Here is a 14,631-nt window from a genome sequence, read left to right as displayed (position 1 = left end):
ACAGAGCAAGATGGCTGCAGCTGGTTCAGGCATGGCAGTAAGACAGAGAGGGTCCCAAGGAAGAAAGAGACTATCTTTCCATGTACTTCCTTCTTAGGATCGAAACTATTTTCCCAAAGACCTTTGAAGTTTCCTCCTCATTTCTCAAAATTCTGTATTCAGGCACATGCCCATTTGTAAAGTAATAATAAGGGCCGTGGGACTACCACTTAGGCTTAGTGCAATTATTTGGAATGCTATTTTATTTATTTTTTATTTTTTTCCACGTTTAATTATTTATTTTAGAGAGTGAGAGAAAGGGAGCACGAGCACAAGCAAGAGAGGTACAGAGAGAAAGGGAGGAAAGAATCCCAAGCAGGCTCCATGCTGTTAACATGCAGCCCACAGCCTGACTTGGGGTTCGATCCTATGAACCGCAAGATCGTGACCTGGCCCAAAATCAAGAGCCGGACACTCAACCAACTGAGCCAGCCAAGCGCCCCTGGAGTGCTATCTATTTTTGAGAATCAACCACACATACCGCTACAGCGGTGTTATGGCTTGACTTGAAAGAAGTCATTCTTTCTTCTGGGAATCTTCACTGGCCAAATTTATAAAGAATCTCTTGGGGCGCCTGGGTGGCGCAGTCGGTTAAGCGTCCGACTTCAGCCAGGTCACGATCTCGCGGTCCGTGAGTTGGAGCCCCGCGTCGGGCTCTGGGCTGATGGCTCAGAGCCTGGAGCCTGTTTCCAATTCTGTGTCTCCCTCTCTCTCTGCCCCTCCCCCGTTCATGCTCTGTTTCTCTCTGTCCCAAAAATAAATAAATGTTGAAAAAAAAAATTAAAAAAAAAAGAAGAATCTCTGTACTTTCTTACCTCAATAGGACACTGTTTTTCTCCACTTTCAATGCCTAGAAAGCGAGGGTAATGGAAAATGATCAAATCATTTATCAAACCCATGCATTTCAAAACAAACTTACCAAAATCTACAAGTTTAACTCCACCTTCAGTGGTCAACAGAATGTTATTTCCTTTTACATCTCGGTGGATAGTTTTGTTGTTATGCAAATGCTGAAGTCCCTAAAAGGTGAGAAATATACAGTGACTTTAAAGAAAGCATCAAACAAAAGTAACATTTTTTGGATGGATGCATTTGTGCAAAATCAATAGGAAATATTTGTTAAAATTCACATTAAAATGTTCCACACTGAATTAGTGAAACCAAAGTATATCATTTCCACTTGGGATTTTATAAAAATTCATAAAGCAGAGCATGCCCTTCCTTAGCTCTTATCAGATACTTTATCAAAAACGTGTTGATCTCAATAGAAGAAACATTCCATACACTTACTTTAAACAATAGCAAATATAAACCTATTATTAAAAAAAATACACATTATCTACCTTCATCATAATCAGTCTCAGAAATATACTTAGGATATCAGAACTCCAGGTTCTGTTGACACACAAGGAGGGTAGATTTCTAACAAATAATTAGTTATGTTAAACATTTCAGATTTTGCATATACTCTTGCATCAACAAATACCAATGTACTGATATTTTCCTAAAAATGGGATCCACATTTTTTTATTTAACTAGAACTGCCTCATAATTAATGCACAAACAATTTAAATTGCCTTACCAATAGTGCTTCACGTAAAATATAGGCAATTATGGGCTCACTCATTCTTTTGCCCTTCTTCAGAAAACCCTTCACGAGATCTGTCACTGATCCTCCATTGCACAGCTATAAAGGAACATTCAAAGATATTAAGAGGGATATGACATTTTAAGTCCTTGTTATAAAAGGTTTTCTAAAAACATTTTTTAAAATTGTTCCAGGGCGCCTGGGGAGCTTAGTCGGTTAAGCGTCTGACTCCTGATTTAGGCTCAGGTCATGAATTCAAGCCCCACACTGGGCTCTGAGCTGACAGTGCAGAGCCTGCTTGGGATTCTCTCTCTCTCCCTCTCTGCCCCACATGTGTGTGTGCTCTCTCTCTCTCAAAATAAATAAACTTAAAAAAATAGAATAAAAAAAATTTTTTAAATAAAACTGTTCCCTTTTTTTTGTTTCAAATGATTACTCTCATCATCTTTATGGCTTCATAAATGAAATGAATCATAATTTTAGGGGCACTTGGGTGGCTCGGTTGGTTAAGCATCTGACACTAGATTTCGGCTCTGGTCATGATCTCACAGTTTCATGAGTTCAAGCCCTGTATGGGCTCTGCACTGTCAGACTGAGATTCTCCCTCTTTTTCTGTCCCTCCCCACCCCCTCAAAATAAATAAGTAAATAAACTTAAAAAAAAAGAGAATCATGATGCTACAAATTAGTCTCAAATTTTAGGATCTAGGGCTTAAAAAGTATTCTTGATTTCTGACAGTTTAATTAAAAGTGCAGTAAGATTCTATGACCTCACTACAAGGCTATATACTATTTTATATATGCATTAATTTAAAAACATGCCCCCTTCCTGACAAAATTTCAGAAAGCATTAAAATAAGGACTACAGGTAACATTTCAGAAAGCTGTTTTAAATACCATGGTTCTCAGGTTTTTTACCTTCCTCCCTCCCCCCACTCCTCTCTCCTCCCCAAAAGTAGTGGAATCTATGAAAAAAGGGGGATTTTTCACATGCGGGTTCTCCAAAGTTAGGGAACATTAAATCCCACAGAAAACTTTCAAAGGAGCTGCAGATTTGCAGAACAGAGAAATACCAACATAAGCATTGGAATCGGAGAGAAGAGATAATTAGGTAATGGTCCCAATGAAGCTTGGACCCCCATGAGTACTTGATCCCTTAATCTCTGACTGTCTAGCCTCTACCTTCAGCCCTGACTCTCCTCTGGGGCTCTTGTCCATGGTCTCCTTGCCCCTTACCCTGAACTTTCTGGCCTCCTCTTCTACCTGTCTTCGTTACCCACCAGTGCCTGGGAACTAAAAGCCATAATTTCACTGACTCTACTAACCTCAATGGAAAGAGAAAGGAGGTGTGAGGAAATAAATTCCTGGCATCCTAGTTTGAAAGACTGAACACATTTTCTTCCAAATTTTTTTCCTAACATGGCGATTAGATTTTATGGGATGCCCAAGACTTCTGATACATTACAGATTAGGTAATAACAGCTATCCATTCACATGTGGTATCTCTGTATCTCACCTCTCTCTAGGTAGGTATTATCATCTCCATATTATAGATTGGGAAAGTGAGACACAAAATGATAAAGTAACTTGCCAAAGATCACGCAGTAGAGACAGAGCTAAGATAGGAACTCGGACGGTCTGATTCTAGAGTGGAGCCTTCACAGTTAACCGATTTGTAGCTGATGTCTTTCTCCATTCAAAGAAAACTTCTTTCAGCTTATAGAGTAGGTGTAGTCCTAGCATTCCAAAACTTGCATTTTCTTCTGCATCAGAAAGGGGAACACCCTTTCACTGGACAAACAGAAGACTATTGCCTTAGCAGCAGAGAACAGGATCACACCATCTCCACTGTGGCCCAGCATGATCAGTTCAAAAAATTACTCAAAACCGACTGAAAAGAAACTCAGAGCCCTTCAAAATGCATGGCATTTATTTAAAAGAACCAAGTTTTAGGGCCAGTTGTAAATGTCTAAAAATCACTGTGGGGAGACTAAATGTCTTTTCCAATTTCTCTAAAGTGTGGCTTCTCTTTGGCTGCTTCTTCTGGGGTTGACTACTATATTAATGCAAGAATAAATAGCTGGAATGTTAGAGCTGGAATGGATAAAGGAACCCTAAACACTGTGCAGGAAATAAAATGAAAAATGAAATACAGGAAGAACTAATGTAATTATGTAATTCACACTAAGCAGTTCAAATTTTACTTTCTAGAGTCAATTTTTATTTGAAACAGTTGTTTTTCCCATCTAGGAAAGTTTAGAATACAGGATTCTTCATAATATACACTTCACTTTGTTTTTTAAAGTATACTGAGGTATAATTTACATACAATAAAATTTACCTAATTGAGCTGTAATTCTGAGTTTTGACAAGTGCATTAGTCACATAACCACTACCACAATCAAGATACAGAACAAATCCAGGACCTAAAAATCTTCCCTCTTGTTTCTTTGTAGTCAAACCCCTCGCCAGACCCTGGAAATCATTCATTTGTTTTCTGTCCCTGTGGTATCAGCTTTGCAAGACCGTCACAGAAACTGAATCATAAGGTACGCAGCCCATTCATCCTGGCTACTTTGACTTTGCCTAATGAATCTGAAATTCATTTCTGTTGTTGAAGATTTGTTTTCTACTGTTTAAATGTTGTTCACTCCTTTTTTAATGCTGAGTATTCCAACGAAAAGATAAGCCACGATTTGTTTATTCATTCAGTAACTGAAAGACATTTGAGGTGTTTCCAGTTTGGGGCAATTATGAGCAAAACCACTATAAACATTGCATATAGGCTCATATATGAATACACTTTCATTTCTCTTAGGTAAGTACCTAAGACAGGGAATTGTTGAGTCCTATGGGTCACGTGTTTCACCTTTTAAGCATCTGCCAAACTATTTTTCAAGGTAGCTATTCCGTTCTGCATTCCTACTAGCAGTGCATGAGAATTCCATCCTTGCCCTCCATCCTTGCCAGCAGATATTAATAAGAGGTTTTCTAAAGCCGTTTTAAATGGCAGTGTTATCTCATTATAGTTTTAATTTGGATTTTCCTAATGACTAATGATGTTGACCATCAACATCATGTATGTGCTCATTTATGCTATCCACTTACTTTCCTCAGTGAAGTATCCCATTTTTTGTTCATTTTTTTATTGGTTGCTTATTTTCTTATTACTGATTTTTGAGAGCTCTTTATATTTTTTTGATACAAATCCCTTATCAGGTGTTTTGCAAATATTTTCTCTCAGTCTGTGGCTTGTCCTTTCAAGAGTCTTTTGAAGAGCAGAAATTCAAAATTTATCATTCTTAAAATATTATAGAATCTGATTCTTGTGTTATATAAAAAAGCCTTTGCCTATTCCATGGTCACAAAATTTTTCTCCTGTATTTTCTGTAGGAAATTTTATAGTTTAGGGTTTACATAGGTAGGTCTGTATGTTTATTTAATTTTTATTCATGGTGTGATACAGATTATACGTGGATGACCAATTATTACAGTACATTTTTCTGTTAGTCCAAAATGTCCACGAAGCAGAAAATCTGACTCTGAATTGAGCTTAAAATCTAGTTGCCAACACCAAGAATCAGGGAATCTTAAATGCATACTGTTAAGTGAAAGAAGCTAATCTGAAAAGACTATACATACTGTATGATTCCAAACTATATGACATTCCGGAAAAGGAAACACTATGGAGACAGTAAAAAGATCAAAGGTTAATGAAGGCTGAGGGAAGAGGAGGGGAGATGAAAACATGGAGCACAGAGGATTTTTAGGACTGTGCAGCAAGTCTGTATTATACAGCAATTGTGGATACAGTTATTACATATGTGTCAAAATCCATAAATGTGCAACACCAAGAGTAAACCCTAATATAAACTATGGGCTTTGGGCGACAGTGATGTGCCAGTGTTGGTTTACCAATTGTAAGATATGTACCAGTTCTGGTGCGGGGTATTGATAATGGGGGAAGGTATGAACGTGTGGGGCAGGGGTTATATGGAAAATCTCTGTACCTTTCTCTCAATTTTTCTATGAATTTAAATTACTCTTAAAAAATGAAGTCTTTCTAAAATTCATAAAATGCACAACACAAAGAATGAACGCTAATGTAAATTATGGACCTTAGTTAAGAATAACGTATCGTGGGATGCCTGGGTGGCTCAGTCGGTTAAGCATCTGACTTCGGCTCAGATCATGATCTCACGGTTTGTGGGTTTGAGCCCCGCGTTGGGCTCTGTGCTGACAGCTCAGAGCCTGGGCCTGCTTCAGATTCTGCGTCTCCCTCTCGCTCTGTCCCTCCCCGGATCACGCTCTGTCTCTGTCTCTCTCTCTCAAAAGTAAATAAACATTAAAAAAAAAATGTATCGTTATTAACCCATCAACTGTAACAAGTGAACCATACTAACACAAGATATCAATAATAGGGAAAACTGGGGGGCAGGGAATTTATGGTAACTTTCTGTACTTTCCACTCAATTTTTCCACAAACCTAGAACTGCTCCACAAAAGATGTGAAAAGGTCCTAAAATAATAACGAAGGAGCATACAAAATTAATCTGTTATGATAAGCCCCTTATAGTGTCTTCTCAGGAACTATTCTACTCACATTTGCATTTTATATCCAATACATTTTAATGAGTGAAGTATGAACACAGAAAATATTTTTGATATATATGTTTTCCTTGTAATAGCATTTCTGGTTAAGAAGAAATTTTTAGAAGAATCATTATTTATCCCTTTATATTCAACAAATATTTATTGAATTATTACTATATGCAAAGCATGGAAACAGATATTAAAGCAGGTCGGAGATGACAGGGGCAGGTTTGGCTCCCAATAGGCTTGAAATACCACCAGACCAGCGGTTTTCAAACAGGGACAATTTTGCTCCAAGGGGACACTGGGTAACGTGTGGACATATTTTTGATTGTTAGGACTAGGCATGAAGCTGCTACTAGCATCTAGAGGTCAGGGGGCTACTAAATACCCAACATTGTACTGGATAATCCCCTCCACCCACAATCAGTTCCCCCCACAAGAGCTCCAAGACTGAACAACTCTGCATTCAAGAGATGAAAAAACAATTACCAAGATTATGTAATTGTAGTCATATGGGAAACTAATAATGAGCAAGTACCACAGATAGACTGATAATATCAAGTCGGAAGGGAAAAAAGAAAAATGTCTAAAGACAGGATAGAATCTGCCCTAGTGTATGTTAACAACAGTTTCCTCCATGTTGTTTTGGTGTATTTACTTTCATTACAGTGTCTTTTGGAAAAAGAAGTATCCTTGGGGTGGGAGGAGATTCAAATTTATCACCTTTTTGGTTTTACTGGGTCATGCTCAGAAGAAAGGCTTTTTTCTAAACTAACATCATTACCATACTTTTCTGTTGTCTTTTATGATTTTAACATATTTTGATCTTTAATTCACTTACAATGTTTTAAATGTGTAATATTTAGTTTGTTCCATACAGATAGTCTGCTACCATATGAGATATCATCATTACTATATACTGGATTCCTGTGAATACCTGGGGTCTTTCTCTAGATTATCAATAAAATTCCTCTGATCTGTCTATTCTTGTCATGTATCAAACTGTTTTAAAGCCTGCAGGTTTAGAGTTGGTTTATCAAATAAAAGAAGTCACCTCTTACTATCTCCCCAAAATTTCTAGGCTCTTTTTGCACATTTACTCTTCTAGATGATATTCAGAATCAGCATCTCAAAAGATAGAGCTATAAATAAATTAACACAATAGTTTCAATAACATTATTTTATAAAGCATTTGAAAAAGAGTGACCATTTATTGGTTGAAACTCTTAACAATAGGAAATGAAACTAGAATAACCAAAAGTTTTTTAAAGATGACCATAGGACTACTGATGACTCGATTGGTTGAGTGTCAGATTCTTGATTTTGGCTCAGGCCATGATCTCACAGTTCATGGGATCAAGCCCCACATTAAGCTCCGTGCTGACAGTGTGGAGCTTGCTTAGAATTCTCTCTCTTCCTCTCTTTATGACCCTTCCCTGCTTGTGCACACACACTCTCTCTCAAAATAAATAAGTAAACTTTTAAAAAAATGACAAATTACAATTAATGACTAAAAGTTAAAAAAAATAATTTTTTCAGGGCACTTGGGTAACTCAATAGATTAAGTGTCTGGCTCTTGATTTCTTCTCAGGCCATGATCTCACCGTTGGTGAGATCCAGCCCCACATCAGGCTCTGCACTGATGGTATGGAGCTTGTTTGGGATTCTCTCTTTCCCTCTCTCTCTGCCCCTTCCCTGCTCACACTCTCTCTCTCTTTCTAAAAATAAATAAATAAACTTAAAAAAGAAAGAAAGAAAGAAAGAAAGAAAGAAAGAAAGAAAGAAAGAAAGAGGGACACCTGGGTGGCTCAGTTGGTTAAGCTTCCTACTGCAGCTCAGGTCATGATCTCGCAGTCCGTGTGTTCAATCCTCACATCAGGCTCTGTGTTGACAGTTCAGAGCCTGGAGCCTGCTTCGGATTCTGTGTCTCCCTCCCTCTCTGTACCTCCCCTGCTTGCACTCTGCTTCTCTTTCTCTCTCCCACTCAAAAGTAAATAAACATTTAAAAAAGTTAAAAAAAGAAAGAAAGAAAGAAAGCTTTCAAGGTGGGTTAGATTTTAAAGGTCCACCAAAATCCTCAAATTATGAATCAAAAGAAAAATACAACTCCAACTTCTTAATATTTAGGAAATGCTAGGATATTCTGTACTTACTACAAGCACTTCATATGCAAATGTGATGTTAGCAAAAATGTGGGAAGTTCCTTGTCATCAATAAAGAGCTCCTGAGGGCTCAAAAGAAAGAGCTCTTCTAGTATCCTCAAGTTACTCTATACTTGAAAAGGGATGGGGCAGAGCTATAGGAAGAGAGAATAAGAAGACAGTGACAGGCAAAGAATTATTGCAAGGAGCTATATTATATAATGCAGTACTTGGCATATCCAATAAATATCAACCCAATGAATAAATGAACAAGCAAAGAAATGACTTTAGGAAAGTTGGCAAGTAATTGGAGGAAGAGCTATGTAAGGAAAACCTGATTCATGAAGGAATTTGCAGGGTAAACAGCCCAAGGCACTAGCTGACATACTAGGGGGTTAAAAGACAACTTGTTTTGAGACTTCATGAAGAATGCTAAAGTCACTTTAAGTAGAGAAGCAGTCAGACTGGATAGGGTAATTAGAACAGATTGTGTTGAAAATAAGTTTGACTTATTTGAGAGAGATAGAGACCGGGCAAGAAAGGTAGGGGCAGAGAGAGAGAGAGGGAGAGAGAATACCAAGCAGGCTCCACGCTGTCAGCACAGAGCCCAATGTGGAGCTTGATCTCAGGGAACCATGAGATCATGACCTGAACAGAAACCAAGAGTTGGACCTTAACTGTCTGAGACACCCAGGCACCCCAAGTTTGACTCAATTTTTAAGGAATAAAGATGAGACAGACTGCCAAAAGCAAATGTAGCCGCTTAGTAGAATCAGACTCAAAACAAATACACAAGATGTAATGTACTTTTGTAAAGACAACTTTTACCAAAAAAAAAAAAAAAAAAAAAAAGGTTTTTGAAGAATCAAGAAAGTACACATATAGCCTTATATCTTAATGCTAGAATGCAATCCCCCAACCTGAAATTCTGTTCTTGGGGTGAGATTTGCAACTACTATGGAAGGAAGAATATTTGTGAGACTTACAAGATAATAATTGAGTCATTTCCCTTCTATCACTTAAGTTCACTGGATTTTTTAAAATATCCAAAGCAGGAAACCAAGCAGGAAAAAACTTAAAGTTTAAAAAAGAAAGAACGTCATTCACTCTAACAGCTGTGACCACTGTACCCTGATTCTGCAGGGCCACTGAGCTGGACTGTCCTGCAGGAGAGGGAACCTATCAATAGACTGTACACTAAAATGCAGTTTTTCCACTACGCTAAAATGCGAGCTGCTCTCTTAAAAAAGAAAGAGCAATAAAAGTCACCCGAGAATGTGAGAAGACATGAGCACCAATGTTCTAAGACCTTTACAGAAAGTCAGTGAAGACACAAAAAGAAATAGTTAAAACAGACTGTAGGTACCAAATATCAACAAGCCACATACCAATTTGTGGTTGAAATCTTGCTAAAGGTGCTCAAAGTAAGATTACACCATGATTTTTCTAAATCCTCCTTCAGAATTCGCGAAATTTCTAACATGCTCTTGGATGAAATCTCCTTTAGTTCAACTAGCATAAAATGCTTTTCCTATATATCCCATATTTTATATTCTAGGTAAACAATATGGAAAAACTTAGTCAAGCATTTCCAGGCAATGAAGTAGTAAATAAGAGGCCATAGTAAGTCTACGCACATCAAACATACTAACTGCCATTAGTAGTGCTGCCAGCTCAGAGCCTGGAGCCTGCTTCGGATTCTGTGTCTCCCTCTTTATGTCGCTTCCCGGCCCATGCTCTGTCTCTGTCTCTGTCTCTCAAAAATAAACATTAAAAAATTAAATTTAAAATGTTTAATTTTTGATATCTCAGTTTCATTAAAGCCCATGCCCAATTCTTTTTAAGTTTATTTTATTTCATTGAGGGGGGTGGGCAGAGAGAGAGAGAGAGAGAGAGAGAGAGAATCCCAAGCAGGCTCTGCAATGTCAGCACAGAGCCTGACATGGGGCTCGAACCCACAAACCGTGAGATCATGACCTGAGCGGCAATCAAGAGTTGGATGCTTAACCGACGGAGCCACCCAGGTGCCCCAAATCCATGCCCAATGTAACCATTTGCATATCATCTTTGATTTTCCCGTGTTTCATTAAATAATTAGTGCCTGCTTAGATAGTACATTTTAACAACAAAGATTGAGTGCCTATTATATGTGTGACCTTACGACAGCTATTAATGATCCACCTCAAGTTGAGAATCTTGAAGTCTTCCTGATGAGGGACAGGACTGTCCCTTACATCTGCCTAGCAGGATCTCCTATCAGCACCCTTCCTGAGGAGCATCTGATCTGTTTTCAATATTGACCTGTGCCTCACTTTCCCAAGGTCCCAAACTTCATCATGAGAGGGCAGGGGTGACTAGAGTACAAAGACCAAAAATTACTCCCATTTATAAACCACGAAAAAAAAGAAACAACAACAACAAAAAACCCAACAACATCAAATTGCAAAGGGATGGATAGCAATGGTGAAATCAGAGATGGAACTTCACCAAAATACAGAGACTCTCCTGCATTTTTTAGCAGGAGACCTCATTCTCTATCTGGAAGTAATGTGAGGTGGGAAACAGAGAAAAGGGAAAATGCTTTTTTCTTTTGTGCATCTATTCTGTAAAGAATATGTACCTAAGATGTTTTATCTTCTAGTATTTAGAGCTCCATAAGTTAGAAGGAGTCAGTGTAAATCTAGACACTTGCCCTTTGAAGGCATAAAATTCCCATTTTACATAGCTTGAGACACACATTTTATCCACTTATTCATTGATTCATTTTATTTGTTAGATTACTTACAACGAAGAAAAAATCGCCTACAAATATTTTATTTTTTAGGAGGTTAACGACAGAAAAAGTCATAAATGATGAAATATCTTTAAATCGAAAACCCTCCCCTTCACTGAATGTATGCTAGTTGCTCTGCTTGACTATGGTTGTGTCTGCTGTTAGGGGAAATTACTGGGTGAAGCTTCACGTGCACCTTGACAGAAAAGAACCGAGGATGTGAACAATTCCCTCTTTCTGGACCCTACCCAATGTCTCCTGCAAATGTTCCATGCAGGGACTAGCAAAGTTTATCTCTAGCTGCTGCCTGAAGCAGGAACAGTGCTTTAGTTTCCAAAATAGAAAAGGGTCTTCTGAATGAAACTTTAAGAAGTTAGGTTAAAATGAAAGTCCAGTGGGTGAAGAGGGCAAATACAACAAACATGGAAATTATTAAACAGACTGTAGGTGCCACATGTCAATAGGCCACAGATTAATTTGTGGTTGAACTCTTCCTAGAGATGCTCAAAATGAAACAGCACCATGAATTTCCTAAACTCTCATTCAGAATCAGTGAAATTTCAAATATGCTCTTGGATGACATTTACTTGTGTTCAACTAGTATATGCCTTTCCTATAAAAGAAAAGCAAAAATAAAAAATTTTAAACTTATGTTTGTTTTAAGTGATTATGAAGGATTAAAATATATAAAATGAAATTCAGATGAAATTATTAGGCAATAGACCATTTAAAAATGAAAAAATGGGCGCCTGGGTGGCGCAGTCGGTTAAGCGTCCGACTTCAGCCAGGTCACGATCTCGCGGTCCGTGAGTTCGAGCCCCGCGTCAGGCTCTGGGCTGATGGCTCAGAGCCTGGAGCCTGTTTCCGATTCTGTGTCTCCCTCTCTCTCTGCCCCTCCCCCGTTCATGCTCTGTCTCTCTCTGTCCCAAAAATAAATAAACGTTGAAAAAAAAAAATTAAAAAAAAAAAAATGAAAAAATGACCTGGGGTGCCTGGGTGGCGGAGTCGGTTAAACATCCGACTTCAGCTCAGGTAATAATCTTGTAGTCCGTAGGTTCCGGTCCTGCGTTAGGCTCTTGTGCTGGCTGACAGTTTAGAGCCTGAAGCCTGCTTTGGATTCGGTGTCTCCCTCTCACTCTGCCCCTCCCCTGCTAGTGCTCTGCCTCTTTCTCTTTCTCTCTCAAAAATAAATAAACATTAAAAAAAATAAACATTAAAGATAAACATAAGAAAATGACTTTAGGTTTCCCCTTAAGAAGAATTGCATCCAGGTGAATGAACTATGTCATATTTAGCCTACGCAGTTCTTAAATCGCCAACATAGACTAAAATGGGAATTTGTAATGGGGGACTGAGAAACCTTTAAGTATAGTTTTGCAACACAATGCTGTAAGAAGCCCTTAATGTCCTTTCATCAAGAAAAATGGAAGTATAACTTTCTCAAACTAGAGCTACACTAATTCAATAACGGAGCAGCACTAAAAATGAATTCTCTATTCAATTCAGGCTATAGTCAAACATTTAAAAAAACAACCTAAGTCAAAAGGGATGAGATTCTATAAACAGACCATTACAACTAACTTCCAAAGACAGCCTTTATATGTTTTCTACACGTATTCTGTCTATACTGTTATGAGAGCATATTTTTACTCAGATTTCTAAAAAAGACTACTAATTTCTAAAATTGGCATTTCTGACTTTTGTTACTTTTCAATTTTTCCCCCTTTATGGCTCTGTTTCTGGGTTCTATATTCATTGCATTCATCTACCTGGCTTTTGCTGCAACAATATCCATTATATTAATAACTATAGCTTTTTAACAAGAATTATATTTGGTCAGGCAAGTCTTCCTGACTTCAAACTGTTTTTTGTTTCTTCTGGGAATACTCTAAGGCCATTTGCTTAGTCTGACCATATTCTTTGGGAGGCCACAAAAGCAGAAACTTGTATTTTCTAAAAGTCACTCTACTCTTTCCTTTGCCCATTTTATGAAAGTGCTATCAGCATTCACGTTTGAATCTTTCTATAGACATTAGTCTTTAGTGAATGCCTACAGGCGAAACTTGGGTCATATGGTAAGTTGATGTGTAATGTTATAAGAAACTGCTGTACAGTTTTCAAAATAGCCGCACCGTTTCACACTGCCCGAGCAACATGCAAGAGTTCAACGTGCCCCACAATCTCACCAATACTCAGTTTTATCAGCCTGTAATTTTGTCATTTTGTGGGTATGTGCTATAGTGTGGATTGTGGTTTTAATTTAAATTTTACTAAAGATATTGAACATATTTTATATATATGCTTTGGTGAAGAGTCTAAAATTTTTGCTCACTTTTTAAAAAATTGGGTAGATGCACTTTGTTAGGTAAAATTTCCATCTATTCCTGGTGTCCTGAGAGTGTTTATGACAAAGAGGTATTGAATTTTGGCACAGGTTTTTCATGACTTTTTTCCTTTTGGTTCTGTTAATGGAGTGAATTCTGATGCAGAGAATTTTAATGTTTAACCACATTAAGTTTTAGTTAACTTGCATTACAGGGACAAGTACCATTTAGTCATGATATATTAACATTTTTAAATATATTACTGCATTTGTTAATATTTTGTGAAGGATGTTTGCATATATGTTCATGTGGAATGTCAGATTATGGTTTTCTTTTCTTGTAACATCTTTGCCTTCTTTTGTCAGTATAATCCCAGCATTATAGATGAGTCAACAAGACTCATTATTTCTTTCTTAAAGATTTTATAAGACTTTTTTCCTCCCAAGAACTCTGTGGACCTATATTCCCCCATGAAATAACTATACCTGTATTATGTTTTATAATAAAAATTATAAAAATAAACAACCATTTAAAGTCTTTGGAAACTGTTGTAAGGACATACAGCAAATGAAGAAACATCTGAGAACATAACTAAATCTTGGTAAGAACAGCAAGATTCTGTGTGGCACTTGAGCCACCCTGTTATCACCAGGTCAGAGAGATAAAAGCTCTACTCTGGGCGACTGAGTATCACCAAGAAGATAGAGTCCTCTCTTGCCAGCTCCCATTCAAGGTCTACAGTATCTTCTTAGGAGGGGCAGACCACCAGCATATCTTACCCTTCCTCGACCTTGTGCTGTAAAGCTGGCTGAGAAGACCAGAGTCCACCTTTCTGATCCATAGCCCTGCTTGTAAAATAAGATGATGTGGGCAACTGCCCAAGACATGCTGCCGGCTCCAACGAGTGGCTCAGATATTTTGCCCTGGGAAAGAGGCAGGCCACAAAAATAGAGAGCACCAAAGCTGGACCTTATATTATTTGAGAGTAAGAGTGGGGAAGACCAAGCCTAAGGGTATTCTTGAAAACAGTGGAGGCTCCAGTAATTACAAGGAGCCTGGTAACCCCATGATAACAAGAAAGTAACCACAGACCAGCTAGCTTAGCAGAGAGATTCAAGGAAAGAAACAGCTAAGAATAGTTCTCCTAGGGTCAGAAAAACCTCCTAAGTAC

The 14,631-nt window shown here is 37.9% G+C and overlaps 1 protein-coding gene across 5 annotated transcripts in view; it reads right to left on the bottom strand.

The window, feature by feature from the left end:
- Window positions 1-14,631, bottom strand: part of MYO3A (myosin IIIA) — a 245,290-nt gene that overhangs the window by 200,166 nt on the left and 30,493 nt on the right. For all 5 annotated transcript variants that reach the window (XR_007154139.1, XM_047867899.1, XM_047867900.1 and 2 more), the window contains exons 4-5: window positions 1,622-1,726; window positions 959-1,058 (exon numbers count right to left, since the gene is read on the bottom strand). Coding sequence is in view for 4 of the 5 variants with exons in the window: in XM_047867899.1 (XP_047723855.1) it covers window positions 959-1,058; window positions 1,622-1,726 (205 nt within the window). In the remaining variant the exon portion in view is untranslated. The remainder of the gene's footprint in view (window positions 1-958; window positions 1,059-1,621; window positions 1,727-14,631) is intronic.

Source organism: Prionailurus viverrinus, chromosome B4 (assembly GCF_022837055.1).
Source record: "Prionailurus viverrinus isolate Anna chromosome B4, UM_Priviv_1.0, whole genome shotgun sequence".
In the NCBI taxonomy this organism is placed as follows: domain Eukaryota; kingdom Metazoa; phylum Chordata; class Mammalia; order Carnivora; family Felidae; genus Prionailurus; species Prionailurus viverrinus.
Note: the sequence above shows the minus strand (reverse complement) of the source record. Positions and strands in the feature narration are given on the sequence as shown.